The sequence below is a fragment of the Vulpes vulpes genome, chromosome 13, assembly GCF_048418805.1.
Source record: "Vulpes vulpes isolate BD-2025 chromosome 13, VulVul3, whole genome shotgun sequence".
Taxonomy (NCBI): Eukaryota; Metazoa; Chordata; class Mammalia; order Carnivora; family Canidae; genus Vulpes; species Vulpes vulpes.
Window position 1 is genome coordinate 40,146,960 of NC_132792.1, and position 27,387 is coordinate 40,174,346.

Here is a 27,387-nt window from a genome sequence, read left to right on the forward strand (position 1 = left end):
ACAATCAGATACAAGATTACCTGGTGTTATTCTTCAATAGCTATACCCATCCCACACATCCCTAACTCTTGGCAGCCGCTAATCTGTTCTCCATCTCTATGATTATATTATTTCATGAATGTTACATAAATGGAATCATGCAGTAGGTATTTTGAGTTTGGCTTTTTCCAGTCAGCATAATTTTCTTTGAAGTTCATCCACTTTGTTGTGTGTGTTAATAGTTTATTAGATTAATATGATTATATCATAGCTTACTTAACTGTTCAACCACTGAAAGACACTTTGGTAGTTTCTAGTTTTTGACTTTTACAAATAAAACTGTTAGGAATAGCTTTAAGTATACATCTTCCTGAGGGAAATAAGTCTTCATTTTTTTGTGATAATGCCCAAGGGTGTATTTTGGTGTGAGAGAAGTCAGAAATTCTAACTTTTGTAATATAAATTAATTAATAAAATTTGTTAAGTGTTAGGAAGGAAAAGTTTATCAGCATATTTTGAAGATGAAAAACTCAAATGATTAACAGCATTTTTGTCATGCATTCATTTCACTTTAGTAATTTGAAAGTTCTTTTACTGTCTCTACTAAAACTAGCTGATGGGGAGAAAGAAGATCAGTTTAATGGAAGCCCTCCAAGACCACAGCCAAGGGGACCAAGAACTCCTCCAGGACCACCTCCACCTGATGATGATGAAGATGATCCCATACCTTTGCCAGGTATGAATAAAATCAGTCCATCCCCCCTCCCCCAATTAATGTTATAGTGCTTTTTGATTAAAGGAAAAAAATTAGATACAGGTAATGAGATTTTAATGAAGCCCCCCCCTCCTTCCTGTGCAGTATGTCCTTGTGTTTTTCTGTTGGTAGGTGAACTTGTTTAAAAAAAATCAGTTCAGGGGATCCCTGGGTGGTGCAGTGATTTGGCGCCTGCCTTTGGCCCAGGGCGCGATCCTGGAGACCCGGGATCGAATCCCACATCAGGCTCCCGGTGCATGGAGCCTGCTTCTCCCTCTGCCTATGTCTCTGCCTCTCTCTCTCTCTCTCTGTGTGTGTGTGTGTGATCATCGTAAATAATAAAAAAAAAAAAAAAGACAAAATCAGTTCATTCATTTGAAGTGATAGCAACATTGCTTTGAAAATAAAGTGCTGTAGCGGTGTATATAGAAGAGTACCAGTTGAAAAATCAGCAGTATATATTGGAAGAGATGATAACTTGTGTACTTAATAGGTTAAAAGAAAAGGATTAGTTTGTGGTGTTAAACATAAAATACTGTACTTTGGGCAGCCTGGGTGGCTCAGCAGCGCCTTCAGCCCAGGGTGTGGTCCTGGAGACCCGGGATCGATTCCCATGTCAGGCTCCCTGCATGGAATGGAGCCTGCTTCTCCCTGTGTCTGTGCCTCTCTCTCTCTCTCTCTTTGTGTTTCTCAGGAATAAAGAAATAAAATCTTTTTTTTTTTTTTTAAGATTTTATTTCTTTATTCCTGAGAGACACAGAGAGAGACAGAGACATAGGCAGAGGGAGAAGCAGGCTCCATGCAGGGAGCCTGATGTGGGACCTGATCCCAAGACCCCGGGATCATGACCTGAGCCAAAGGCAGATGCTTTACCACTGAGCCACCCAGGTGCCCCTAAATAAAAATCTTTAAAAAAAAAAATAGTGTACTTTATTAATTCTCTGCATAAACTTATGCAATATATACTCTTAATATTTTTTTTTTTAAGATTTTTCATTTGTCTCTTAGTGAACAAGAGCAAGCACAAGCAGTGGGAGGAGCAGAGGTTGAGGGAGAAGCTGACACTCCACTGGGAAGGGAGTTTGGTGTGGGGCTTGATCCCAGGACCCTGGGATCATGACGTGAGCTAAAGGCAGATGCCCAACCAGCTGAACCACCCAGGCACCCCTAGATTCTTAATATTTTTAAAAACAAGTAATTCTACCATTTTTAAAAAAGGGTATTTATGAGCTCAGTCATCCAAAATGTCATTAAGTAGTTGCAGTATCCGGTCCTGCTAACTCCTGTTGCTTAAACCATTAAAATAATCTGTGTTTTAACTCAATTTTTCAGTGTCTGGTGATAAAGAAGAGGATGCTTCTCACAGAGAAGATTACTTTGAACCCATTTCTCCTGATCGGAATTCTGTTCCCCAGGAAGGGCAGTATTCTGATGAAGGAGAAGTAGAAGAGGAACAGCAAGAAGAAGGAGAAGATGATGAAGATGATGTGGATGTAGAGGAAGAGGAGGATGAGGATGAGGATGATCGCCATACAGTAGATAGTATCCCTGAGGAGGAAGAAGATGATGAAGAGGAAGAAGGTGAAGAGGATGAAGAAGGTGAAGGTGGGTTATATTTATTAAGACTTTTTTTTTTTTTTAAGATTTTATTTATTTATGTCTCTGTCTCATGAGACATACAGAGAGGCAGAGACACAGGCAGAAGGAGAAGCAGGCTCCCTGTTGGAGCCCGATGCAGCACTCAATCCCAGGACCCTGGGATCACAACCTGAGCTGAAGGCAGACGCTTAACTGACTGATCCACCTGGATGCCTCTAGGATTCCGTTTTTTGTTTGCTTTATGTTTTACTTTATTTTTTCTCTATCAGCTAACTGTTGTTTCTCTGTTCACCCCACAGGTTTAATCTCTTTTTTACCAACTAGCCTAAACTATCTGGCTCTTATTTGCATTTTCATGGGAGAGAGATTGGTTGCTACAATATCAGTTGCCCCTTGGTACCATCAGCTTTGGCCAGGGAAACAAGATCTTGTAGCAAATACCAGATGATTAAAGATTTGGTGGGCTGTTTTCAGAGTAAGGAGTGGTGTCGTAAGCTAGATGGAATTCCTAAAGATATCTGCCATTTAGATATTTTAACAAAATGCTACATTTTTAGAAATTCAGGGGAAAAAAATCTCAATTATACAGGGTTGTATGACAACATGATGGAGACTTTTGATTAGGCTTTATTTTTCCTTTGAAAGCAACAAGAGATACTCAAGACTCTTATTGTTTTTAAAAATATTTTTAAATTTGCAATTAAGAAATAGCATGTAATGTTAAAGCATTTATGTAAAATGACAGATAAAACTGCCTTATTTTTTCTAAAATAGCGAGGGTGAGGATGATTCTACATGAGAGTAAGGGTCATTTTGGTATCATAGGGCCCCTTTTACAGAATACAAATAATTAGGTTATTGAGTGATACTTTTTAGCTTCTCCTATTCCCAGATTAGCAAATAATACTTTTTATATTTATTGTATTTGGCAAGTAGTAGTTAGATTTCAGGCAGGCTGTTTTCTTAATCTTTTTTGTAGAGAAGGGGAGAGAGAGAGGCTGGTTAATTTCATTTTTAATAGAAGATATCTGGCTTATCCCAGAGTCAGGTCTTTGGAGGCCCTTACCTTTTCAGAAATGAGTATATGGCTAAGGCCAACTTGTTTTGAGCGAAAGAATGCTGATGCTGGAGGAATACTCTAGAAACATTTCCCTTTCTTATGTAGACTATTATTACTCATACCAATTTTCCCACAGCCAGGTAATAGCAGTGTTAAAAAGTAAAACCAGGTTTTGTCTCTAATCTTGTTTTTTTTTTTTGAAATAGAGGAGAAAGTTGCTCATGTATCATGATAAGAAAGCTTTGCTTTGGCCCAGCTAAGCATTTTAGGTGAGCAACTTTTCCATAAAAATAAAATACAGACCTAGGAAATTATACAATAGATAAGTGAAGAGAAATAAAAATTCAGGAATATGAAATTAATGTTATAAAAGAACTTAAAATGTTTTCACTGAAAATATTTGGTTTAGTTTTTTGACTATGGCATTATTAGTTCAATTTAATCTTTGTTCATCAATTTTTTTTGTATCTTAAAAATACTTAAAAATATTCTTTCATTAGAGTAAGGTTGACTTCCTTTTTGAGAGAGGTATTTTTTGTTACTTTATGATATTTTAAATTTTATTTCTGGAGGAAAAGATATTGGTAGCAGAGTTAGTTGTAAAGTTGAACAGATAGAAGACCTTGCTTATGAAGTTTCTCATTAATCTATTAAAAATTATAAAATGTTGGTAATTGTTGATAAGATGTTGGGGTGGGAGTTAATTTTGTTGAGAAGTCATCAGTTTTTATTTTTTTGCCATACTAAATAAAATATTTTTTTGATTAGCTGGATTTTTTGCATTAAACAACAGTGATGTAATAATTAATTATTATTCAAACTGATTTTCAGGGGATGATGGTTATGAACAAATTTCCAGTGATGAAGATGGAATTGCTGACTTGGAACGTGAAACCTTTAAGTATCCGAACTTTGATGTTGAATACACTCCTGAAGACTTAGCTTCAGTTCCTCCTATGACATATGATCCATATGACAGGGAGCTTGTACCACTCTTATACTTCAGCTGTCCTTACAAGACTACTTTTGAAATTGAAATCAGTAGAATGAAGGATCAAGGTCCAGATAAAGAAAATTCAGGGGCAGTAGAAGCCTCAGTGAAGTTAACTGAGCTGTTAGATTTGTATCGGGAAGATAGAGGTGCAAAATGGGTAACAGCTTTAGAAGAAATTCCAAGTTTAATAATAAAAGGATTAAGTTATTTGCAGTTGAAAAACACAAAACAAGACTCTCTTGGCCAGTTGGTAGACTGGACCATGCAAGCTTTAAATTTACAAGTAGCTCTTCGCCAACCCATTGCCTTAAATGTCCGACAACTCAAAGCTGGGACCAAATTAGTGTCCTCCCTAGCAGAATGTGGGGCTCAAGGAGTCATGGGATTGCTACAAGCAGGAGTAATCAATGGGTTATTTGAGCTCCTGTTTGCTGATCATGTCTCATCTTCCCTTAAGTTAAATGCTTTTAAAGCTTTGGACAGTGTCATTAGTATGACAGAAGGAATGGAAGCTTTTTTAAGAGGTAGGGAGAATGAAAAAAGTGGCTATCAGAAACTTCTGGAGCTGATACTTTTAGATCAGACTGTGAGAGTTGTCACTGCTGGTTCAGCTATTCTTCAGAAGTGCCATTTCTATGAAATCTTGTCAGAGATTAAAAGACTTGGTGACCATTTAGCAGAGAAGACTTCATCTGTTCCTAACCACAGTGAACCTGATCATGACACAGATACTGGACTTGAGAGAACAAACCCAGAATATGAAAATGAGGTAGACACTTCAATGGATATGGATCTTTTGGAATCTTCAAATATAAGTGAAGGGGAAATAGAAAAGCTTATTAACCTCCTAGAAGAAGTTTTCCATTTAATGGAAACCGCGCCTCACACAATGATCCAGCCACCTGTTAAGTCTTTCCCAACGATGGCACGTATTACTGGACCTCCAGAAAGGGATGATCCATACCCTGTTCTCTTTAGGTAAGACATTTTTGGTTTGGGAAAATAATATTTCACAGATCATCACAGGCAATTTTATGTGGTTGATTTTGTTTCTTTAAATTTGTCTGTAAGTAATACATATCTGTGTAAGGATACTCTGTATTTCAGAATAGATAGTCGTGAAACTGAGAAATATCCTAGTGTGGGAAAACTATATTTTAAGTCATGGTAAGGTTCTGATGTCACCTATGTAGGCATCCAAGATCACTCTCAGGATTTGCCGGCAGGATTTACAGGACTCAATACTGAACTCACAACTATGATTTATTACAAAAAAAGGATACTAGGCACAATCAGCAAAGGAAAAGGGTACACGGGAAGAAACCTGAGGAAGCCAGTTAGAAGCTTCCAGAGTCCTTTTCCAATGGAGTCATATAGGACCTGCCTAATTCCCCCAGTTTTGGGAGAAATTGCGACAAATTGTGACAATGTGTGTGAAATGTTGCATACTGAGGAAGCTCATTAGAATCTCAACATCCAAGCTTCTTATTGGAGGATAGCCAATAGGCCCCCAATATCTACTGTGTAACAAAATCCCAGCCTCCCAGAAGGAAAGCAGGTATTCAGTGTTTTGTTTTCATAGACACTTTTGAGGCACAGTGAGCATTCCTATCAATTGGGTGATGGGAACCCCTCCCGAATCCAAGTTCCCAGATGCTAACCAAAGGCCCACCATGTAAGAAGGTGTTCTTAAGAGTAAGTAGTCTGAGGCCTGCAGTGTTAACTATTTTCTGAATATTCCACAAAGTGGTTAAAGATGCTCTTATACCTAGTACTTCAGGGGTTTTGGCTTCTTGAGGGTTCTGTTTGCCTTCACAGCCAAGAAGTTACTGGAGGTGTTTATTATCCTAAAGTAGAAACCTGAGTTTAAGGAGTAATATGACAGGCAGTTATATACTATATAATTCCAAATATAGGACATTCTGAAAAAGGCAAAAGTATGGAGATAGTAAAAAGATCAATGATTGCCAGGGGTTAGGGTAAGGGAGAAGAATGAATACTTAGAGCACAATATTTTTAGGACAGTGAAAATACTCTTTATCAGTAGCATTTGTGTCTGTTTTGGGGTCTTGAGTAAGTTCATACTTTTTTCTTCTAAAACTATGTATGCTAAAAAGTGGTTCTTGGGTTTGATAAAAGTGCTATGTATGGTAATACTAACTCTGAAATACTAAAAATTGATAATTTGAATTTGTTTTCTCTAGGAAAACTAATTCAGATATACTACCTGTAGTGAATATAAATAAACTATATATTTTTTATAGTATATGTACTATATTTTTCGTACATACACTAAATCAGTTATAGTGGTATACTGTGTGTGGAGTAGGACCATGGTGAAAAAGGATCATTTGATAAGTGGTCTGGAAAGAAAGCCCAGAATTTAAAGTCAAGGTTGATTCTGGAAAGAGAAGACTTGTCAACAGTTATATGTCCAGCATCCGTTGAATTTTAGCTAGAAAAAAGCCTCACATAACTTTTACTTTTATTTGACCCAGTGAGAGAAGAGCATAAATGAAGAATGTTTTGCACTAACTTCATGTATGTAATTAATTTTTCTACAGGTATCTTCATAGTCATCACTTCTTGGAGTTGGTTACCTTGCTTCTATCAATTCCAGTAACAAGTGCTCACCCTGGTGTGCTGCAAGCCACAAAAGATGTTTTAAAGTTTCTTGCACAGTCACAAAAAGGTCTTCTTTTTTTTATGTCGGAATATGAAGCAACAAATTTGTTGATACGAGCTCTTTGTCACCTTTATGATCAAGATGAAGAGGAAGGTCTTCAATCTGATGGTGTTATTGATGATGCATTTGCCTTGTGGCTTCAGGACTCAACACAGACGTTGCAGTGTATTACAGAACTGTTCAGCCATTTTCAGCGTTGCACAGCCAGTGAAGAAACTGACCATTCAGATCTTTTGGGAACCCTTCACAATCTTTATTTGATTACTTTTAATCCTGTGGGAAGATCAGCTGTTGGCCATGTTTTCAGTCTTGAGAAAAATCTCCAAAGTCTTATTACTCTAATGGAGTACTATTCCAAAGAAGCCTTAGGGTAATTTTCTTTTTATATTGAATTTTCTATTGTACTGGAAAACTATAATTATTTTTTGACGTAATACATAATTTGTTAATTAAGGATTAGAATGATAGAAATTCTAAAATGTAGGGTGTGTCTGTAAAGCAACAAAATGGGTCTTTTAGCAGCTTCTTCCAGTTTCCCCTTGGTGTTGACAAGATTGCGACTATAGTACTCTTGCTAGCATATGTGTAGGGGGGTTGTAAGGCACCAGAATATATACCTGCGGAGAAATGAGGATTGTTTTGCTGTCTTGAATTTTCCCTTGCCTTTAAACTATGGTGCTCTGGTTTCAGAAGTACTTTGAATGGGGCCAGGGAGGGTAGAGGATTGAGTTTAGTGTCTGAGGAGAGAAACATACCCCTCCTGGCTCATGTCATACAAAGCAGAGACATCCAGGTAATTGGCCTCACAACAGGGTCTTGATATGACTCCTTGAGTGACAGGTCTTTTTGGGGGGACTAGGAAAGGCAAACAACAGTGGCTTCCATACGTAGCTCTACCTCAGCAGTTTTACGGTAAAAGACTGAGAGACGATGGCAGTAGATTGATTCATCATGCTTATTCCTACTTACCCAGAGTGAACAAATATTTTTTTAAAGGAGACCATTGAAGTATACTTTTGAATCTTTCGTGCTGACTTCATGATACTTCATTGTTCTTCTGATCTTATTTCTTAATAGAATTTCACTTCCCATTGTGATGCATATGCTTTGTTTATATACTTTTAAGTAGTACTTTCAGTGAATTGGAGGTGAACTTTAAAATCTGCTTTCTTGTCTTCAGGAAGTTAGTCATGTTTCGTTGTAAAATTCCTTGGTCTCTTTAAAACCAAATAGAAAAAATGTTTAAAATTGTTCCTGGAAAAATTGTTTTCATACCAAAAACTTTAAAACCTTATTTTGTTTCAGTGATTCCAAGTCTAAGAAGTCAGTAGCTTATAATTATGCATGCATACTTATTTTGGTGGTGGTTCAGTCTTCCAGTGATGTCCAAATGCTAGAACAGCATGCAGCATCTCTCTTGAAGCTTTGTAAAGCAGATGAAAATAATGCTAAATTGCAAGGTATGGTACTTGAAGTTATTTAAGCATTTATGATATGTGAAGGAAAAAGCCTTTGAATATCTGTAATTGGTACTTTATCATGTTTTAATAATATACACAGCAATACTCTGTTACTTCTTGAAAGTACCCTTTATGAAAGTATTTTATATGATATTCTTAAAAAGATTTTTAGGAAATTATCACAAGTACCTTTTCTAGGAAGATCATGGTAATTGGTACTTGAAGTTCCTAATCAAAATGGAAGTAGCTTAAAGGTGAACTCAAATGTTCAGGTTTTTTTTAAGATTTAAAAATTATTTTTAAATTATCTCTATACCCATGTGGGGCTCAAACTTACAACCCTGAGATGAGGAGTCACATGCTCCACCAAATGAGGCAGCCAGGCACCCTGAACTTTTTTTCTTCTTTTAAATAGCATCCATGCCCAGCATGGAGCCCAGTGTACAGCTTGAACTCACGACCCTGAGACACAACCTGAGCTGAGAACAAGAGTCAGATGTTTAACTGACTGAGCCACCCAGGCACCCCTTCAAAAGTTCAATTTTGTGTATAGTTTGTGTATGTGTGTGTTTTCTGTATATATTTCTAAGTATAATACTGTTCTAAGTACAACTTAGAAATCCATTTGTCATTGATAAACACACATGTGCTATCCTCAACAGTGAAGGGTAGTGAATATGAACATTGTTTTCTAAAGTATATAAATCTGTGTTGAATGAGGCTTATGGAAACTGTCTGTGGACAGTTCTAAAAAATTGAAGGTATCTAAACACAATTTTTAAAATTTTGTTTTGGTTTCTGGCTTTCTGATCTTACCAAGTAGAAAATTTGATAATGTTGAGTAAATATTATAAATAGCATGTGGACTTTTTTTTTTCCTTTTATGTTTTTGAGAGAGAGAGAGAAAGAGAGAGAACACATAAGCAGAGGGGGGTGGGACAGAGGAAGAGGGAGAGAATCTTAAGCAGACTCTGCACTGAGCACAGAGCCCAATAAGGGACTTGATCTCACAATCCTGAGACCATGACCTTAGCTGAAATCAAGAGTCAGATGCCTAACTGACTGAGCCACCCAGGTGCCCCTGACTTTTTTCTTTTTAATCTTCAATTTTATGTGTGATACCACCAGTAAAAGTATGAGTTAGGAAGCTCAATTTCCCATATAGGAAATAAGTTTTTTTCCTGTAGTGTGCTATTGTGTTTTTTCTCTGTAGTGTAGTGAAGTATTATTAATACTTTAATACTTATTCTGGGTGATGGGTACACATATTTGTTTTATTATTTATACCTTTAACTTAGCAATATATTCTGTATATATGAAAGAGTTAATTTAAAAATGCATGGGAGGGGATCCCTCGGTGGCTCAGCAGTTTAGCCCCTGCCTTCGGCACAGGGCATGATCCTGGAGTCCTGGGATCGAGTCCCTCATGGGCTCCCTGAATGGAGCCTGCTTCTCCCTCTGCCTGTGTCTCTGTCTCTCTCTCTCTGTCTCTGTCTCTCTCTGTCTCTCTCTCTGTCTCTTATATTCATGTCTATCATGAATAAATAAATAAATCTTTAAAAAATAAAAATAAATAAATGCATAGGAAAAATACTCAGATGTACATAGGTGTAATCTTCATGGAGAAGTCTAGCATCAAGGAGAGACATGACTATTATTTTCAATTTCCTTTAATCTTGTAAAGTGTCTAGAGCTGGCATATCACTTTTTACATTAGAATGTTTTTCTAAAATAGTTCTAAGATAGTTTTAGTGGTAAATTATGGGTGTTTTAGCATAGCTTCTAGATTTTTTTCCTACGTTATTCTACCCAGTTTTTGTTTTTTTTTTAAGTATAGTTGACATACAGTGTACATTAGTTTCAGTTGTACAGCAACATAGTGATTCCTCAACTTTATACGTACAACATAATGATTCCACAATTCTGTACAGTTATGCTATACTCACCACAAGCATAGCTACTGAGTCACCGTACAATGTTATTATACCATTGATTATATATTTATGCTGTACTTTTCATCGCTGTGACCTATTCATTCTATAATTGGAAGCCTTTACCCTCACCTCCCCTTCATCCATTTTGCTCATCCTTCCATACCTCTCCCCTCTGGAAACCATCAATTCTCTATATATTTATGGATCTGTGTCTGCTTTTTTGTTTATTCATTTTTTTCTAGCAGAGTTTGAATTCAGTGTGGTAAATGGTAAATTTCATTTGTAATTGTTTTATAAGGAAAATTTTGGGATGATAGTGATCACTTTTAATTTTGTAAAGGCAAATTAGGAAATAGGCAAAATTTAAAATTAATGTTAAGAGAAATGTCACTCAGCAAATGTCCCTCTCATGGGATTGATCCTATTAAAAATGAATACATTTTGTGCATGCTTTTTTAGGGGTGTGGGAGGAGACAGTAGCATTAGGTAAATAAGTACTATTTTATCATGTTAGTTCATAAGCAGTCAATTTTATAAATTTTTTTTTTAATCTTGTGAGTTGATGGTCCTGGTTAAGTATGTAAACACTTAAGTTTTCGGAAACCAAGTAAGTGAAAATAATGGTCACTTCTTATTTCTAACCTGTATAGCAGTAGCCTATTTACATTTCATGTTAAAGCTTGTTTAGAGAATTAGACATAAGTTTATCCCTGTATGAAGTTTAGATTATTGAAATCAATGTGAATCTAATAATATTCTTCTTTAGAAAAGAACACCTTTACCTCCTTTGTTATAAAAACTTTTATTTTAAAATACTATATTATGAATGACCTTTTTGTTTTTAAGAACTTGGCAAGTGGCTTGAACCTTTGAAAAACCTTAGATTTGAAATTAACTGCATCCCAAACCTAATTGAATATGTTAAACAGGTAAGTAAAATCTAAAAGTACCTTGATTTTTTTTTTTTAAGATGATTTATTTGTTTTATTTTAGAGAGAAAGCACACATGAGCAGGGGGAGGGAAGAGGAGAGAAGCGGACTCCCCACTGAGCAGGGAGCCTGACAGGGACTTCCATCTCACAAACCTGAGGTCATGACCTGAGCTGAAACCAAGAGTTAGTTGCTTTTTCTTTTTTTAAGATTTTATTTATTTATTCATGAGAGACCGAGAGAGGCAGAGACACACAGAGGCAGAGGGAGGGGCAGGCTCCCTATGGGGAGCCTGACTCTGGACTTGATCCCAGAATCCGGGATCACAACCTGAGCCAAAGGCTGACACCGTCCAGGTACCCCAAGAGTCAGTTGCTTAACCAAGTGAGCCACCCAGGTGCCTGCCCCTAAAAGTGCCTTCATTTTATGGAACTATATCATAGTATATAGCAATATTGCATTAAATTATTTATATAGATAATGCAGTAATGTTAAGTGTACTTGATTGATTTGCTAGACTTTATGGTACCGATTGGTACGTGTATGTAGATGGGTGTGTGCTGGCGTGTGTGTGTGTGTGTATGAATGCACTTGAACGCATCCTGTATACTGTACTACTTTCCACTCAGATTCCGTTCTTTTTTTCCCCTCAAATTGGAGTAATAATATCTCCTACCATTTTGACGATACTTACAACAGCATTTTAAAGTTAAATGCCCTGATAATTTAACATAATTGTTTGAGTTAAGCTTTGGTGAAAAAGAACTTCCTTCAGAATTTTTAGGTGAAAATCAGAATCAATTCCAGATAATTACAATGGGACCTAGTTCTAAATTTGTTAATTTGGGATGGTCACATCTGCAAATAAAATATTCATAAAGGGCAGCCTGGGTGGCTCAGAGGTTTAGCGCCACCTTCAGCCCAGGGCGTGATCCTGGAGACCCAGGGTCGAGTCCCGCATCGGGCTCCCTGCATGGAGCCTGCTTCTCCCTTTGCCTGTGTCTCTGCCTCTCTCTGTGTGTCTCCAATGAATGAATAAATAAAATCTTAAAAAAATATTCATAAAAATTGAAAATCATATAAGAGTACATTTGAAAAAAAAAAGAGTACATTTGAAAAATTCATGTACAATTTAAGTGATTAGTAATTTAAAAATTCATTAAAATTGTTGCATTGTTAATTAGTTTTAAAAGTTAGTATAGCATAGGAAGAAGGACTAAAGGTGGTCATAGGTGCATAAAAAATTTTTAGGTAGAGGGACAGAATTGGACCTTAAGTTATTTCCTCTTTCATTTAACAGATGAACTCTCTGTGTGTGTGTGTGCATGTGTGTATCTGTGTGTGTGTGTGTGTAAAACATCTTGGCTTTACAGTTGAAATGTATTTTATTAAAATAATATACATGTATTTCTAATCTTGTTGCTTTTTTGATAGAGCAACCAAGTACTCTTTGGGTTTATCTGCTTTAGATTTTTCTTTACTGACTTGTCTGCCCTTATCTTCTCTTTTTACTCCATCTTTCCTAAGAATACTTTTACCTCATGTGGTGCCATCATATTCTTCTGTGTTCCTTACTTACTTTGTGCCTCAGATGTCATCTGGAGCTTTTCATTATATTCAGTCTTTTATTTGGCAGAAGTACAATAGGTCCTGTAAATTTAGTTGTGTGTTCAGGGTACTTGTGCATGGTCAGGAGAATGTATAAGGTGTCCAGTAAACATTAGGTGCTTGGGTAAAAGCTTTTAATCAATAAAAAATTTAGCTCTAGAAATTTAAATTATATGCCATAATTAAAATAATTTTGATTTCTATGTAGATCCTTATCCATTAATTATAGTTAATAATAAGTGACTTTCATTCCAAGGTATACCAAAAATAGTTGATCTGAGACTGAAACTTCTTTTTGTGGCTGCATGCTGCCTTATGTAGGCAATGGAATTATTGTGGAAAGGCAGCAAGGAAGAAATGAGAAGAACTGTATAAGGGAAAGGAATTTTCTTATTTTTAAGTTTCTCCTCTGATGTTTAGAAGATAAAATAGTAACATTTAAAAATGTTACTTCTTCAGAGTTTTTTCAAAACCATCTGTACTCTGGGAAACTATAAAAACAAAGAAATGTTAACTATTTGCTGTTAGGAAACAGCATGGGAGGTGCTAAGGACATAGGCAACCATATTTCTTTTTCGTTTAACCATGCCCTACTGGATTCCTGTGGTATCTGCATTGAAGTATATGTTATGTAGTGTTGCTTCCTCAGTTTTGAAAGAGGTTTGGTACCCACAGGGCTTTGTAAAATCAGCCATTGCTTCGTTTTTAGGAAGGAGCGTATATAGAAAGAGTATGTTAAAAAGGGAGTCTTATTCATTCATTTTTGTATGTTACTTTCATTTTTAATCAGTGCTTTTTAATATACTTGAATTTTGTGATTATTTCATAAAATAACCTTTATAAACTTCATTAGTTTTATTCATGTTTTAACTTAAGAAACTTAAAATGGTGTAGGTACTTAATATGAAACACATTTTTAATTAAGGCCTTCTTGGGAAGTTTTTCTTGATTCATATCAAAGCACCAAGAAATTAAACTTCCTGTTCATTTTTATTTGTAAAGAATATCGATAATTTGATGACCCCGGAAGGAGTTGGCCTTACCACTGCCTTGCGTGTTCTCTGTAATGTGGCATGTCCACCACCTCCTGTTGAAGGTAATATGGCTATTATACTTTAAATTTACTTTATACTTTAATTTACTTTATACTTTAGACTATACTAAAGCCTAGTATAAATGCTATTTATTAAATAAAATATTCAAAAATCTTAACTGATTGTAAACATATAAGTAATTAGTTTTTTTTCCCCCTTATCCTATATAAAGGTCAACAGAAAGACCTGAAATGGAATCTTGCCGTTATTCAGCTTTTTTCTGCTGAAGGAATGGACACCTTTATTCGGGTTCTGCAAAAATTGAACAGTATTCTGACTCAGCCTTGGAGGCTCCATGTCAACATGGGGACTACCCTTCACAGAGTTACTACTATTTCAATGGCTCGCTGCACACTCACTCTTCTTAAAACTATGTTAACGGAACTCCTGAGAGGTGGATCCTTTGAGTTTAAGGACATGCGTGTTCCTTCAGCACTTGTGACTTTACACATGCTCCTGTGCTCTATCCCTCTCTCAGGTCGTTTGGATAGTGATGAACAGAAAATTCAAAATGATATCATTGATATCTTACTGACTTTTACACAAGGAGTTAATGAAAAACTCACAATCTCAGAAGAGACTCTGGCCAATAATACTTGGTCGTTAATGTTAAAAGAAGTTCTTTCTTCAATCTTGAAGGTTCCTGAAGGATTTTTTTCTGGACTCATACTACTTTCAGAGCTGCTGCCTCTACCATTGCCCATGCAAACAACTCAGGTATCACTTCCATATAACATGCATCTTATAAATGACTGCAGTAACACTTTTTAAAAAGCCAGTGATTTTGCTATTAAAAACCTACAACCCTCATCCCCTTCCCCTAAAAAAGACATAAAATAACTGGATGAGGGTGAGATAAAACTGAAGCAAGTTGGTCATTAAAGAAATATGGGGCAACATTTTAAATAAATTTTTGTTAATGTGAATTTTATTATGCTGTTCTGTATACTTGTACTTTTGTTATTTTTAAATCCTTTTTTCCCCTTTATCATGTGTTAGAATTTGCCATTAACTAGGTTGGTTCACCAATGGACTCTGCTCTACTGACTGCTAACCTGAGAACAATAAGATTTTCTAGATGCATTGAATTTAAGCAAATGTTTAATTGTATAATAGAAAAATGTTTTAAGCATGTAGTAAAGATGTTCTTTTCATAACAGTTCTTCCTGAACAGTTTTTCTGACTATAAATAAATATTAAAAAAAATCTACGTACACACACAATATACTTTTTTAACAGGTTATTGAGCCACATGATATATCAGTGGCACTCAACACCCGAAAATTGTGGAGCATGCACCTTCATGTTCAAGCAAAGTTGCTCCAAGAAATAGTTCGCTCTTTCTCTGGCACAACCTGCCAGCCCATTCAACACATGTTACGGCGTATTTGTGTTCAATTGTGTGACCTTGCCTCACCAACTGCACTTCTGATTATGAGAACTGTGTTGGATTTGATTGTAGAAGACTTGCAAAGGTATTTTCATTTTGCATTAAAAATTTTTTCCTGAAGTTTTTCTTGACACAGATACATTTTTTTCACTTAGAATTTGGAAACCAGAGTTTAGAATGCTCAGATAATATATATGTATACACATATACAAATATACATATACGTGTGTATGACTATATGTAGATTATTTTTATTTTATTTTATTTTATTTTTAACATTTTTATTTATTTATGAGAGGCACAGAGAGAGAGAGGGAGGCAGACACACAGGGAGAGGGAGAAGCAGGCTCCATGCGGGGAGCCTGATGTGGGACTCAATCCCGGGACTCCAGGATCAGGCCCTGGGCTGAAGGTGGCACTAAACCGCTGAGCCACCTGGACTGCCCCCATAAACTATTTTTAATTAGAAAACTATTTCATGTGCAAGATACCTTGAAAGTCTTGATTTTGGGTATTTGAAAGGTGAACTATAAAGTACTCTAAATTTAAAAAGGATATTGAAATCTGAGTTCATAAAATTTTATAGTAGTTGTGAAATTCCAGAGAAGTTGTCATATCCAAGGAATGAAATATTTTATACAAGATTTGTATATGATGATATGTGTTGAAAAAATAAATATTAATTAAATTATGCCTTAAACTTAAGAATTTTGTTTACTAAATGTATTGATTTTATTTCAGCACTTCAGAAGATAAAGAAAAACAGTATACTAGCCAAACCACCAGGTTGCTTGCTCTTCTTGATGCTCTGGCTTCACACAAAGCTTGTAAATTAGCTATTTTGCATCTAATTAATGGAACTATTAAAGGTGACGAAAGATATGCAGAGATATTCCAGGATCTGTTAGCTTTGGTGCGGTCTCCTGGAGACAGTGTTGTTCGCCAGCAGTGTGTTGAATATATCACATCCATTTTGCAGTCTCTCTGTGATCAGGTATTTATAGTTATTTTATAAATTCTGTGTGTTTGTGGATTAAAAGCTTCTGTTGATATGAATCTTGGCTGTGAATACAGAGATCTCACCTGTTTTATTAATCCTGTTGTTTAGGGAGATCAGCTTGACTAGTAAACCAACGATAAAATGGTTTGGTGCTTCCTAGCTTTGTGTTTGCACTTGGCAGGTTTCTCTGAAGTCTCTTTTTCTTTATCAGATTGCGTCCTTGGATAGTCACTTTATGTGCCACTGAATTCTTTGGGGTTGATTATGCCTAGTATGTATGTTCATTTTCCTTCCACTTATACACAGATTCATTCTTGAATTTTATAGTTTTGTGATTAGTTGAATTAACAATATCATGTTCTCTTGTTAGGGCAACTTTTGAAGATATCAGAGGCTACTGCAGTTTTAGTGTGTTTCAGACTACTCTGCTTACAGATGTTGACTAAAAGTAATAGTATCTCTGCCTGTCTGTATTATTGGCTTCCAGTTTATAATTCCATGAATTAATGAGAATTGTTTTAACTTTTAAAGCCCATTGTGATTGAGTTCTTTGAAGACTTTTTTTCTTTTTTCCTTTTTTTTTCTTTTAAGATTTTGTTTATTTTAGAGAATGCACACACAAGTGGGGAGAGAGGCAATGAACAGGGGGAGGGAGGGGGAAAGAGAGAGAATCTCAAGCTGACTCTGGGCCAAGCATGGAGCTAGACTTGGGGCTTGACCCCATGATTCCAAGATTGTGATCTGAGCCAAAAACAAGAGTCAGTTGCCCAACCTACTGAGCCCTCACACACCCCAATATCTTTGAAGATTTCTGTACATGTTAGTACTTTGGCTTATTGTAAGGCTCCTGCTATCTAATGATCAGATGCGATTTGTTTTTCAAGCAGAACACTTTTAATAGGATCCCATGTTGGAAGATTATGTTTTTTTCAATTGACAAAGATCCACCTTGGTTACATTAAACCCTTAAGTCAAGAAGGGGCGTTTTGGGTGTGACTTGTTTTCACAAAAAGAGGATCTGGTTGAAAATAGTTTGGGACCTAGTAGGAATTTTAAGTCCTTATACCTTAAAATGTCCATTTGGTGTTTGTTGTATAATTCACATCAGGTTGTATGGCTACTCTGACTACAGGACCTTAGCTTCCCTGTTCACATAAACCTCATTCTTGACCTCATCTTCTATATTTTCCTTCTGATTTAAGCTTTGTTTTATAGTGGGGTTTTTTTTTTTTTTAAAGGTTCTATCCATTTATTAGAGCACAAGCAAGGGGAGCGACAGGCAGAGCGAGAGGGAGAAGCAGGCTCGCTGCTGAGCAGGGAGCCTGATGCAGGGCTCAGTACCAGGACCCCAGAATCATGACCTGAGCTAAAGGCAGTTGCTTAACTGACTGAGTCACCCAGGCGTCCCATTTTGTTTCATAGTTTTAACCTGTGTTGAATCCTAGTTTGCAGTATGTTGAAGTGATTAAAGGCGATGAGATGTACCCAAAAATGTTTCTGTAAAATCTACTTTATTTACTTCAATAAAAAGAGTGCTGGGAATTTTTATTGTTGGTTAAACTTGCCTAAGCATTGAAAAACTGGAACTTTATTTTGTTTTATTTAATTTATTTTTATTTTTTATTAAGATTTTATTTATTTATTCATGAGAGACACAGAGAGAGAGAGAGAGGCAGAGACACAGGCAGAGGTAGATGCAGGGAGCCCAATGTGGGACTCAATCCCGGGGCTTCAGGATTGCGCCCTGGCCCAAAGGCAGGTGCTAAACCACTGAGCCACCCAGGGATCCCCTATTTTATTTATTTTTAAATATTTATTTATTCATGAGAGACAGAGAGAGAGAGAGAGAAAGAGAGAGAGAGAGGCAGAGACATAGGCAGAGGGAGAAGCAGACACCTCACTGGGAGCCTGATGTGGGACTCCATCCCGGATCCCAGGATCATGACCTGAACCGAAGGCAGGTGCCCAACTGCTGAGCGACCCAGGCTTCCCGAAAAACTTGAATTTTAAAAGTATATAAAAACTAGAGGAAAATACTTAGTTGGAAGACTGTGCTTAAGTGTTTGTTTGCTCCATGTTTCTTTTTGTGATGTTTTAAATTCTGATATGGGTATGTTTTTTAAAATTTATGTCACTAAGAGCCGCCTGGATAGTTCAGTGGATTTAACATCCAGCTCTCGGTTTTGGCTCAGGTCATGATCTCAGGGTCATGAGATCGAGCCTTGCCCCCATCCAGCTCTGGGATCAGTGTGGGGAGTCTACTTGGGATTCTTTCCCTCTTCTTCTCCCTCTGCCGTTCCTCCTAACTGCTTGCACGTGAGCTTGCTCTCTCTCTCTTTCAAGTAAATAAATAAAATCTTTTAGAAAAATTTTATTTCACTGAATGATTTATTTTTTTTGAATGATTGCTTTATAAATTAAAAAAAATATTCAAATGAATCAATAATACAATGACTTAAAATATTTTAGTACCAAAAGTAGTTCACTTAACCATTTGAAGATAGAAACCATACTTAGTGCGATGCAGAGAAAAATTTTTAGGGGCATCTGGCTGGCTCAGTCACTAGAACGTGCAACTCTTGATCTTGGTGTTATGAGTTCAAGCCCACTTTGAGCATATAGCCAAATAAATAATGAATGAATGAGATGTTCTTTTAAAGTAAAAGTAAAGTAAAATATTTGTCTTTAAGTGTATATCTTTATAGAAGATATTTTATAGAAGAGCAAAAGGTTCTTAATGTGTTTGAATTTATATTTAGGATAGGAAGGTAATGATATTTTGATGAAATAATTACTTATTAAATGCTGTGTATTTCTAATATAATAGTTAATTGATGGTGATAATAATTAAAGAAAAATTTCTCCCTACTTCTCTTGTCCCTCACAGGACATTGCTCTTATTTTACCAAATGCTTCTGAAGGTTCTATTTCTGAACTGGAGCAGCTCTCCAATTCTCTACCAAACAAGGAACTGATGGCCTCAATCTGTGACTGTTTACTGGCTATGCTAGCTAACTCTGAGAGCAGTTACAACTGTTTACTGACTTGTGTCAGAACAATGATGTTTCTTGCAGAGCATGACTATGGATTATTTCATTTAAAAAGGTAATGCTGTATTTAATTTTATATATTCCTGGACTTAATTTTATACTCTAATACCCCTTCCCAAATGGATTAATTCATGGCTAATTATAGAAGGTTGAAGATACAATTTCTTCCATGTGGAGAAATTTATATTTATGGAAAAGATTTGTTAGCAATGAAGTGAAGTGTGCTAGTAATAAAATCTTTAGGTTTAAAATTATAAACTAAATAGGCAAATTAATGTGAGCATTTTATAGTATTTAGAAGGGAATCTTACTGTTCCAGGGATGTTAATTCACATTATGTTTGCTTTGTTGATATATTTACCTATAGTCCTTCAAAGTGATGGTGGTGTGATATTATGGACTTTCAAGCTAAAAGTACTGATTCTCTGTTATTTATTCTGTAGAGGAATGGCTTAGATAAAATTAATTTGAGATGATGTACACCTCAAGTATAATTTCTGCTCCAGTCTGTCCATGCTCTCAAATTTTTCTTCCTTAGGAAGGTAGTTGGGTATTATGTAGATTTCCTTGGGAATTTGTAGGAGTATGTAGGATTATGAGATATAAAGGAGGAAACATATTTGTGACTCTCATTAATTCTTAAAACATTGGTTGAAAACTTATGTTCCAAATACTGGTTTGGTGCTGACGCCTAACTTCTCTACTTCCATCTTCATTCATTCATTCATTTATTATTTAATTTTATTTTTTTTACTTCCATCTTCCGATAAACCTGTCTTATTTATATTCTCTTTTAATAGGTAGCACCTGCTGAAAATCCCAAGTTTTCTTTCTCCTCCTGCCCCATCCCCAGTTTCTCACTGGTAGTCTTTACATTTTACATCTGAAATGTCCTTTTTCCTATTGCCTAGAAATTTACTCTATGTCCTTTATTTTTTACTTTTTTAAAAAAATATTTATTTGAGAGAGAGAACACAAGCAGAGAGGGGCAGAGGGAGAGGGAGAAGTAGACTCCCCACTCAGCAGGAAGCCCAACATGGGACTTGATCCCAGGACTCCAGGACCATGACCTGAGCCAAAGGCAGCCACTTAACCGACTAAGCCACCCAGGCGCCCTGCTCTATATCCTTTAAAACTCATCTTGGGGATGCCTGGGTGGCTCAGTCAGTTAAGCGTCTGCCTTTGGTTCAGGTCATGATCCCAGGGTCCTGGGATGGTGCCCCACGTTGGGCTCCCTGCTCAGCAGGGAACCCAGTTCTCCCTCTCCCCCGGCTCATGCTCTTTCTCTCTCTCTGTCAAATAAATAATTAAATCTTTAAAAAATAAAAAATAAAGCTCATATTCTTCACCTCCAAGAAAGTCAAAACACTTTCCTTGATTCCTCCATTCCTAGCTCTTACAATACCCTTTGCATACATTTGCCATAGCATCATATATAATGTTTTTGGCTTTGCTGGATTCATTTTTCTGGTCTTTTTCCTGTCAGTAATCTTATCCTAAACTGTCTTAATCTATTCCCTTTTTCCCCGTTAGCTCTAATTTTTGTGCTAAGCTCTAAATAACCTATTGATCTATTTGACATCTCTGCTTGGCTGTCTAGTGGACAATTCAAACTGAATAGATCTAAGGCAGAGCCATTGATATTCTTGCATCAAGCATGTTTCTGTCTTGTTCATCCCAGTAAATGTTATCGCCAACCACTCTGTAGTTTTTTGGTGATATTCAACATGATCACTTGCCGGGTGCTGTCTGTCAGGGTTCTGCACTGGTAACTTAATAATTTTTAAAATCAAAATTTATAATTAGTAAATATTTTGGAGAATATACTTTGAGACTATGTAAATATCTTATTTCTGCTTAAAACTTTTGTCCAATAATTTTAGTATTCAGTGAATTTTGGCATGTGATAGTTTTTACTGTGGTGTCCTATCTCCTAATGCAAATTTCCTCTTTCTCATTTCTTTTTAATTTATTAATTATGCCTCTGTAAGGAAGAATGATCACTTTTCCCTCATTTATTTACTTATTTGCGATTTATATCATTATGCATTTATGGACATTAATTTTTCTTTGTATGATAATCTAATACTATTGTTACTTATTTTATTGTTCAGCTTGTGTCACTGAATTTGGTTCTTCTCATTGGATAGAGCTAGGAAATATATGCATGTGTCCTAACTCGTGCATACACACATCTACATTTGTTTTTGAAAGTGTTTATTTGTATGTATGTGTTTTTTAAAATGAGTCCATACTAACATTTTGACTCCAATCCAGTATCAGATGTTGATTCTAATTTTCTCCCTTCCTTTGTAATCTCATTCATGTTTCATGTTGTAGAGTTTTGTGGATTTTGACAAGTGCATAGAGTAGTCATGTGTTTATCACCACAGCTGCATACAGAGCAGTTCCATCACCCTAAAATTCCAATGGGCTTTTTATATAGACAACTTCTTTACAAGTTGAGCAACAAAAATACCAGATTTTGGTATTGTTAGTTTTGAAATTTTTAAACATTCTAATGGGTATGTAGCCGGCTTCAGGTTTTGATCATGGGAATAAGGCTTATTTGCTTAAGGTTATATATAGAGGCTAGTAATTGGTGTCAGTTTAAATTTAATTTTAAATCCATGCTTTTTTCATTAATCGTATTGTCTTTGTATTTAAGATTTATTTATTTATTTATTTATTTATTTATTTATTTATTTATTCATTCATTCATTTACTTATTTATTTATGATAGAGAGAGAGAGAGAGAGAGGGGCAGAGACACAGGAGGAGAGAGAAGCAGGCTCCATGCCAGGAGCCTGACGTGGGGCTCGATCCCGGGACTCCAAGATCGTGCCCTGGGCCAAAGGCAGGCGCTAAACCGCTGAGCCACCCAGAGATCCCCTTGTCTTTGTATTTAATCTCATTTCTGTTTGTTGTGCCTTACCCATTTCATTACTTAATAGAGTTCTCAAGAGCAGGAGTCTTTATCTTTCTCTCTTCTGTATTGCTCTACCAAGGTCTTCTATGATGGCATATCAACCACATTTTTCAAATAAAAATGCTGCATGTTTAGTGTTAATATAATCTTACTTTCATTTTGACTAGTTATGAATTATAACTTAAAGGACGCTGTGGAATATTAGAATACTTTGCCCTTGAAATTCTCTTTTGATCAACAAAGAGCTGTGTTAGGGACTCCTGGGTGGCTCAGTGGTTGAGCATCTGCCTTCGGCTCAGGGCATGATCCTGGGGTCCCGGGATTGAGTCCCACATTGGGCTCCCAGCATGGAGCCTGCTTCTCCCTCTGCCTGTGTCTCTGCCTCTCTCTCTCTCTGTGTCTTTCATGAATAAATAAATAAATAAAATCTTAAAAAAAAAACAACCCAAAGAGCTGTAAATGTATATAATAATTTTATCTGGACTGTAAATTATCATGATTGATTGTTATGCTTGAAGATTTAAGCATATCATTTGCCAACCCTTGTAACAGATTGGCAAACCATGACCAAATTTAGCGCACAACCAGTGTTTGTAAATACAGTTTTATTGGAACATAGTCAGCATTTATGTATTGTTTATGGCTGCTTTCCACTACACAAGCATTTGAGTAGCTATGACTGCTGAGACTGCTGCTGTTGTGTATAGAAGACAGACCGCATTATTGTATAGCCTGCAAAGCGTAAAATATGTACTATCAGATCCTTTACAGAAAAAGTTTGTAGATCCCCAGTCTATACCCTGCATTTCTTTCTATCAGATTATAGTGCCATAAAGTCAGTCATTTTTTGTAGTTATTATGTAAATCTTCCTGGTCAAGCTTCTGAGACCGCTCTAGCCTCCTTATATTAGAGAAATCCTCGGGCTATAAAAAGTATAAAAATAGGGAGCCTCAAAGTTTCTTTTGCTAAATTTTATATCTTTATTATATGGAGGAAGTATTTTCTTTTTGTGGGGGTATTATTTTCTTTAAGAGCTTGAAGTTTATTTTTAAAAGGAGGTACCTGTAGATACTGCCTTGTTAAGTGGTGTATGTATATAGTCACACCAAAACATTTTTTAAATGGTGGACTGCATTTTGTTCTGTCTGAAACTGGAGATGGTTTATTTCTTATGCTTTTATACGTTTAAATTTTAAGACATGTCCTCTCTATTTATTTACAGTTCTTTAAGGAAAAACAGTAATGCTCTGCATAGTTTACTGAAACGAGTGGTCAGCACATTTAGTAAGGACACAGGTGAACTTGCATCTTCATTTTTGGAATTTATGAGACAAATTCTTAACTCTGACACAATGGTAAGTTAACATGTATATGTATGTGTTTGGTATTTTTTAAATTTACGAACTTCTGTCATAAGTTTAAAAAAGCAATTGCATTCAAAAATATCTTAGAATATTTTTTGGAAGTTTGAACTTTATGTTTTTTTTCTGTGCCCATATCTCACTATAAATGCAAGTTTTTGATTTATAAAAAAGATGTTTAAGAGCAGAATTTATTGAACTCTTTTTAAATTTATTAAGCATCATTAATTTGTGAATACTCCATGACTTGGCAGCTTAAATAGAGAAAATACTACCCATGGTGTCTTCATTTTTTTTTTTTTTTTTAAGATTTATTTATTTTGAGAGAGTGAGAGCGCACACATTAGTTGGGGAAGGGGCAAGAGGAGAGGGAGAGAGGGAATCCTCAAGCCGACTTCCCTCTGAGCATGGAACCAGACACTGGCTCGATCCTAGGACCCTGAGATCATGACCTGAGCTGAAATCAAGAGTTGGCTGCTTAATCCACTGAGCCATCCAGGCACTTCTAGTACCTTCATTTATCAGTCTTTTTTTTTTTTTTTTTCTCATTTATCAGTCTCTTAATCAAGTATTTGCCTACTTTCATTTAATTGAGCATTTACTGACTGTGTTTTGGATGTTGATTTTGGGGTGGTTGTAAAGTTTATTTTAAGGTATTTTGGGTCTATCATAGATACAAATTAAAGATTTTTTCCCCAGTTCTAAAATTATATTATTAAATTCTATTTAAGAATTTGTCTCATTAGTATTTTCCAAAATCATGATATATGTTGTGGACATAATTCCCAAAACCTTTAATATTTACTAGACTTGCCTTCAAAAAGTGTTTGTGGTCAGATAAGTTTGGAAAAGTCTCTCCTGATAGAACTGAACTGTGCACATTAGTATAAGCTCCAAAAGTTCCTAAGTAAATAGAAAGTTGCTTTACTGCAGTTGAATCTAGCTTTTTCCAAATATATTGCCTGCAAAATACTTGTGTGTGTGTGTATAATGTGTGTATACTTGTGTGTGCACAAGTGCGTATAGCTATTAACATCCTGTAGGTCTCTATTCTGTCAACACTGGTTTAAGAAATCCAGTTTACATTTAAGATTCCTGTTTGAGGGATCCCTGGGTGGTGCAGCGGTTCGGCGCCTGCCTTTGGCCCAGGGCGCGATCCTGGAGACCCGGGATCGAATCCCACATCGGGCTCCCGGTGCATGGAGCCTGCTTCTCCCTCTGCCTGTGTCTCTGCCTCTTTCTCTCTCTCTCTGTAACTATCATAAATAAATAATAATAATAAAAATTACAAACTTAAAAAAAAAAAATAAGATTCCTGTTTGGGAAGAGTTGTTTAGTACACTTTTGCCAAAGCAAATATAGTATGGGATGATTTCATAAAAAAAAAAAATTAAATTTACTGTTTAGTATATTTCTTTTATGCATATAACTTATATTAAGAATATTTATTTCAGTAAGGGGTGCTCGGCCAGCTCAGTTGGTAGAACATGCAACTCTTGATCTCGAGGTCATGAGATTTTGAGCCTCACCGTTAAGCACATGTTGGCTACCCGTTGTATTTGTAGTTATTTTTTTGTGCCGATTTTATCAGCAAATTTGTGTTTGTTTTGTGTCAGATATATATTAAAGTCATTAGGTTCACCAGATGCTTTGATTCTGAAAGATAAAGAGCATATTTAATGGTAGGATTGTAACTACCGTAAAGAAATTTTAGAGTTTTTACTTAATGGAAGACTACTTACTAGTTCTACAAATCCTAAGTGGTATGTTGTTAATAAATCCATTTGACAGATTTTCTTACACACATCATCAGCTAAACAGTTCCTAATCCAAAAATCACTAACCACTGTTCATTCTTGTTTATCCAGGAGCTGCTAGGCCCTCAGGATTGCTAATTAATGCTTTTATATCCCTTACCATTGCATTTCCTTTTCTTACCTCTTTCACTGAGAAGATCAAGGCCATCTTGTGTGGTTTTAAATCCTTTCACTCTCCCTTTGATTCTATCCCTGTTCTTTAACCTGTTGTTTCCTTCCTTAATAAGGAGAGAGTGCCCCCCTGCATCACTTCATTTCTAGGTCTTGTACCTTCTAATGTCAGACCTGGCTCCTTTTTAAACCTCTCCTGTCTTTTCCTCTCCTCTCTTTCTCTCTCATCTCCTTGCCCTTGGCTACTTGAGAGAATCTCTGAATATCCAAACCCAAATTCATTATCTTCCCTCATATATCTGAGTTATCTTTTATTTGCCCTACTTTTATATCATCTTCCTTGACCTTCAAGATAGAAGTCATCAAATAATAGTCAAATTTCCCCCTTTTCTTCATCCTCTTTACCAGCTGTCATTCCTGTCAATTTTATTTATAAAACCTTTCTTACATTTCATTCTTTTTTATTTTACCACTAATATCTTAGATTTTCTTCTTGCTGCTGCTCTTTTTTATAACATTTTATTTAAATTTGATCCTACATCTCATAAAATTCACCCCTTTAAACGGACAATTCAGTGGTTTTTAGTATATTCATAGAATTGTGCAGCTATCACCACTATCTAATTTTATTTATTTATTTATTTATTTATTTATTTATTTATTTATTTATTTATAATAGTGGTGTGTGTGTGTGTTCCCAAATACCTTTCACACTGTCTTTATTTTATTTTTTTTAAGATTTTATTTATTTATTCATAGACAAACAGAGAGGCAGAGACACAGGGAGAGGGAGAAGCAGGCTCCATGCAGGGAGCCTGATGTGGGACTTGATGGTGGGTCTCCAGGATCACACCCCAGGCTGCAGGTGGCGCCAAACCGCTACGCCACCAGGGCTGCCCTACTATCTAATTTTAGAATGCTTTCAGAATCCCAAAAAGAAGCTCTGTGCCCATAAGGGAATCTCCCCACTGCCTCTTTTTTCTAGCCCATGGCAACCACTAATCTACTTTTCTGTCTCTACATCAGTTTCTACAAAAAGATTGCTGAGATTTTGATAGGGATTGTGTTGAATCTATAGATCAATTTTGGAAGTATTACTGTCTTAATACTATTAAGTCTTCATATCCATGGACGTGGCATGGCTTTCCATTTATTTAGGTTGTCTTTAATTCCTTTCCTTCGTGTTTTGTAGTTTTCAGTATACAAATCTCTTACGCCTTTTGTTTATGCCTCTGAATTGGGAATTTTGTTAATGCCATTATAAATGGAATTGTTTCTTAATTTCCATTTTTGAATTGTTCTTTGCTAGTATTTAGAAAAATAAAGTTGATTTTTGTATATTGGTACTGTATCCTACAACTTTGCTGAACTTGTTTATTAGTTCTAATAGTTTTTTTTGTGATTTCTGTATGTAAGATTATGTCATCTACAAATAAGATAGTTTAACTTTACTTTCAATTTGGATACATTTCCTCCCTTCTACCCTCCCTCCCTTCCTTCCTTCCACCCCTGCAAGAACCTTCAGTACATGTTGAATAAAAAGTAGTGAGAATGAACATTTTTGTCTTGTTCCTGATCATAGGGAGAAAACTTTCAATCTTGTAAAATGACATACAGTGTTAGCTATGGT

General features: G+C 36.0%; 1 protein-coding gene across 2 annotated transcripts in view; it reads left to right on the forward strand.

Annotated features, from left to right (window-relative positions):
- Positions 1–27,387, forward strand: part of VIRMA (vir like m6A methyltransferase associated) — a 58,695-nt gene that overhangs the window by 18,511 nt on the left and 12,797 nt on the right. For both annotated transcript variants that reach the window (XM_026013715.2, XM_026013724.2), the window contains exons 6-17: positions 593–715; positions 2,066–2,338; positions 4,224–5,364; positions 6,951–7,442; positions 8,378–8,532; positions 11,313–11,395; positions 14,007–14,100; positions 14,271–14,815; positions 15,338–15,573; positions 16,230–16,482; positions 19,376–19,593; positions 23,691–23,823. In XM_026013715.2, coding sequence (XP_025869500.1) covers positions 593–715; positions 2,066–2,338; positions 4,224–5,364; positions 6,951–7,442; positions 8,378–8,532; positions 11,313–11,395; positions 14,007–14,100; positions 14,271–14,815; positions 15,338–15,573; positions 16,230–16,482; positions 19,376–19,593; positions 23,691–23,823 — 3,746 coding nt within the window. The remainder of the gene's footprint in view (positions 1–592; positions 716–2,065; positions 2,339–4,223; positions 5,365–6,950; positions 7,443–8,377; positions 8,533–11,312; positions 11,396–14,006; positions 14,101–14,270; positions 14,816–15,337; positions 15,574–16,229; positions 16,483–19,375; positions 19,594–23,690; positions 23,824–27,387) is intronic.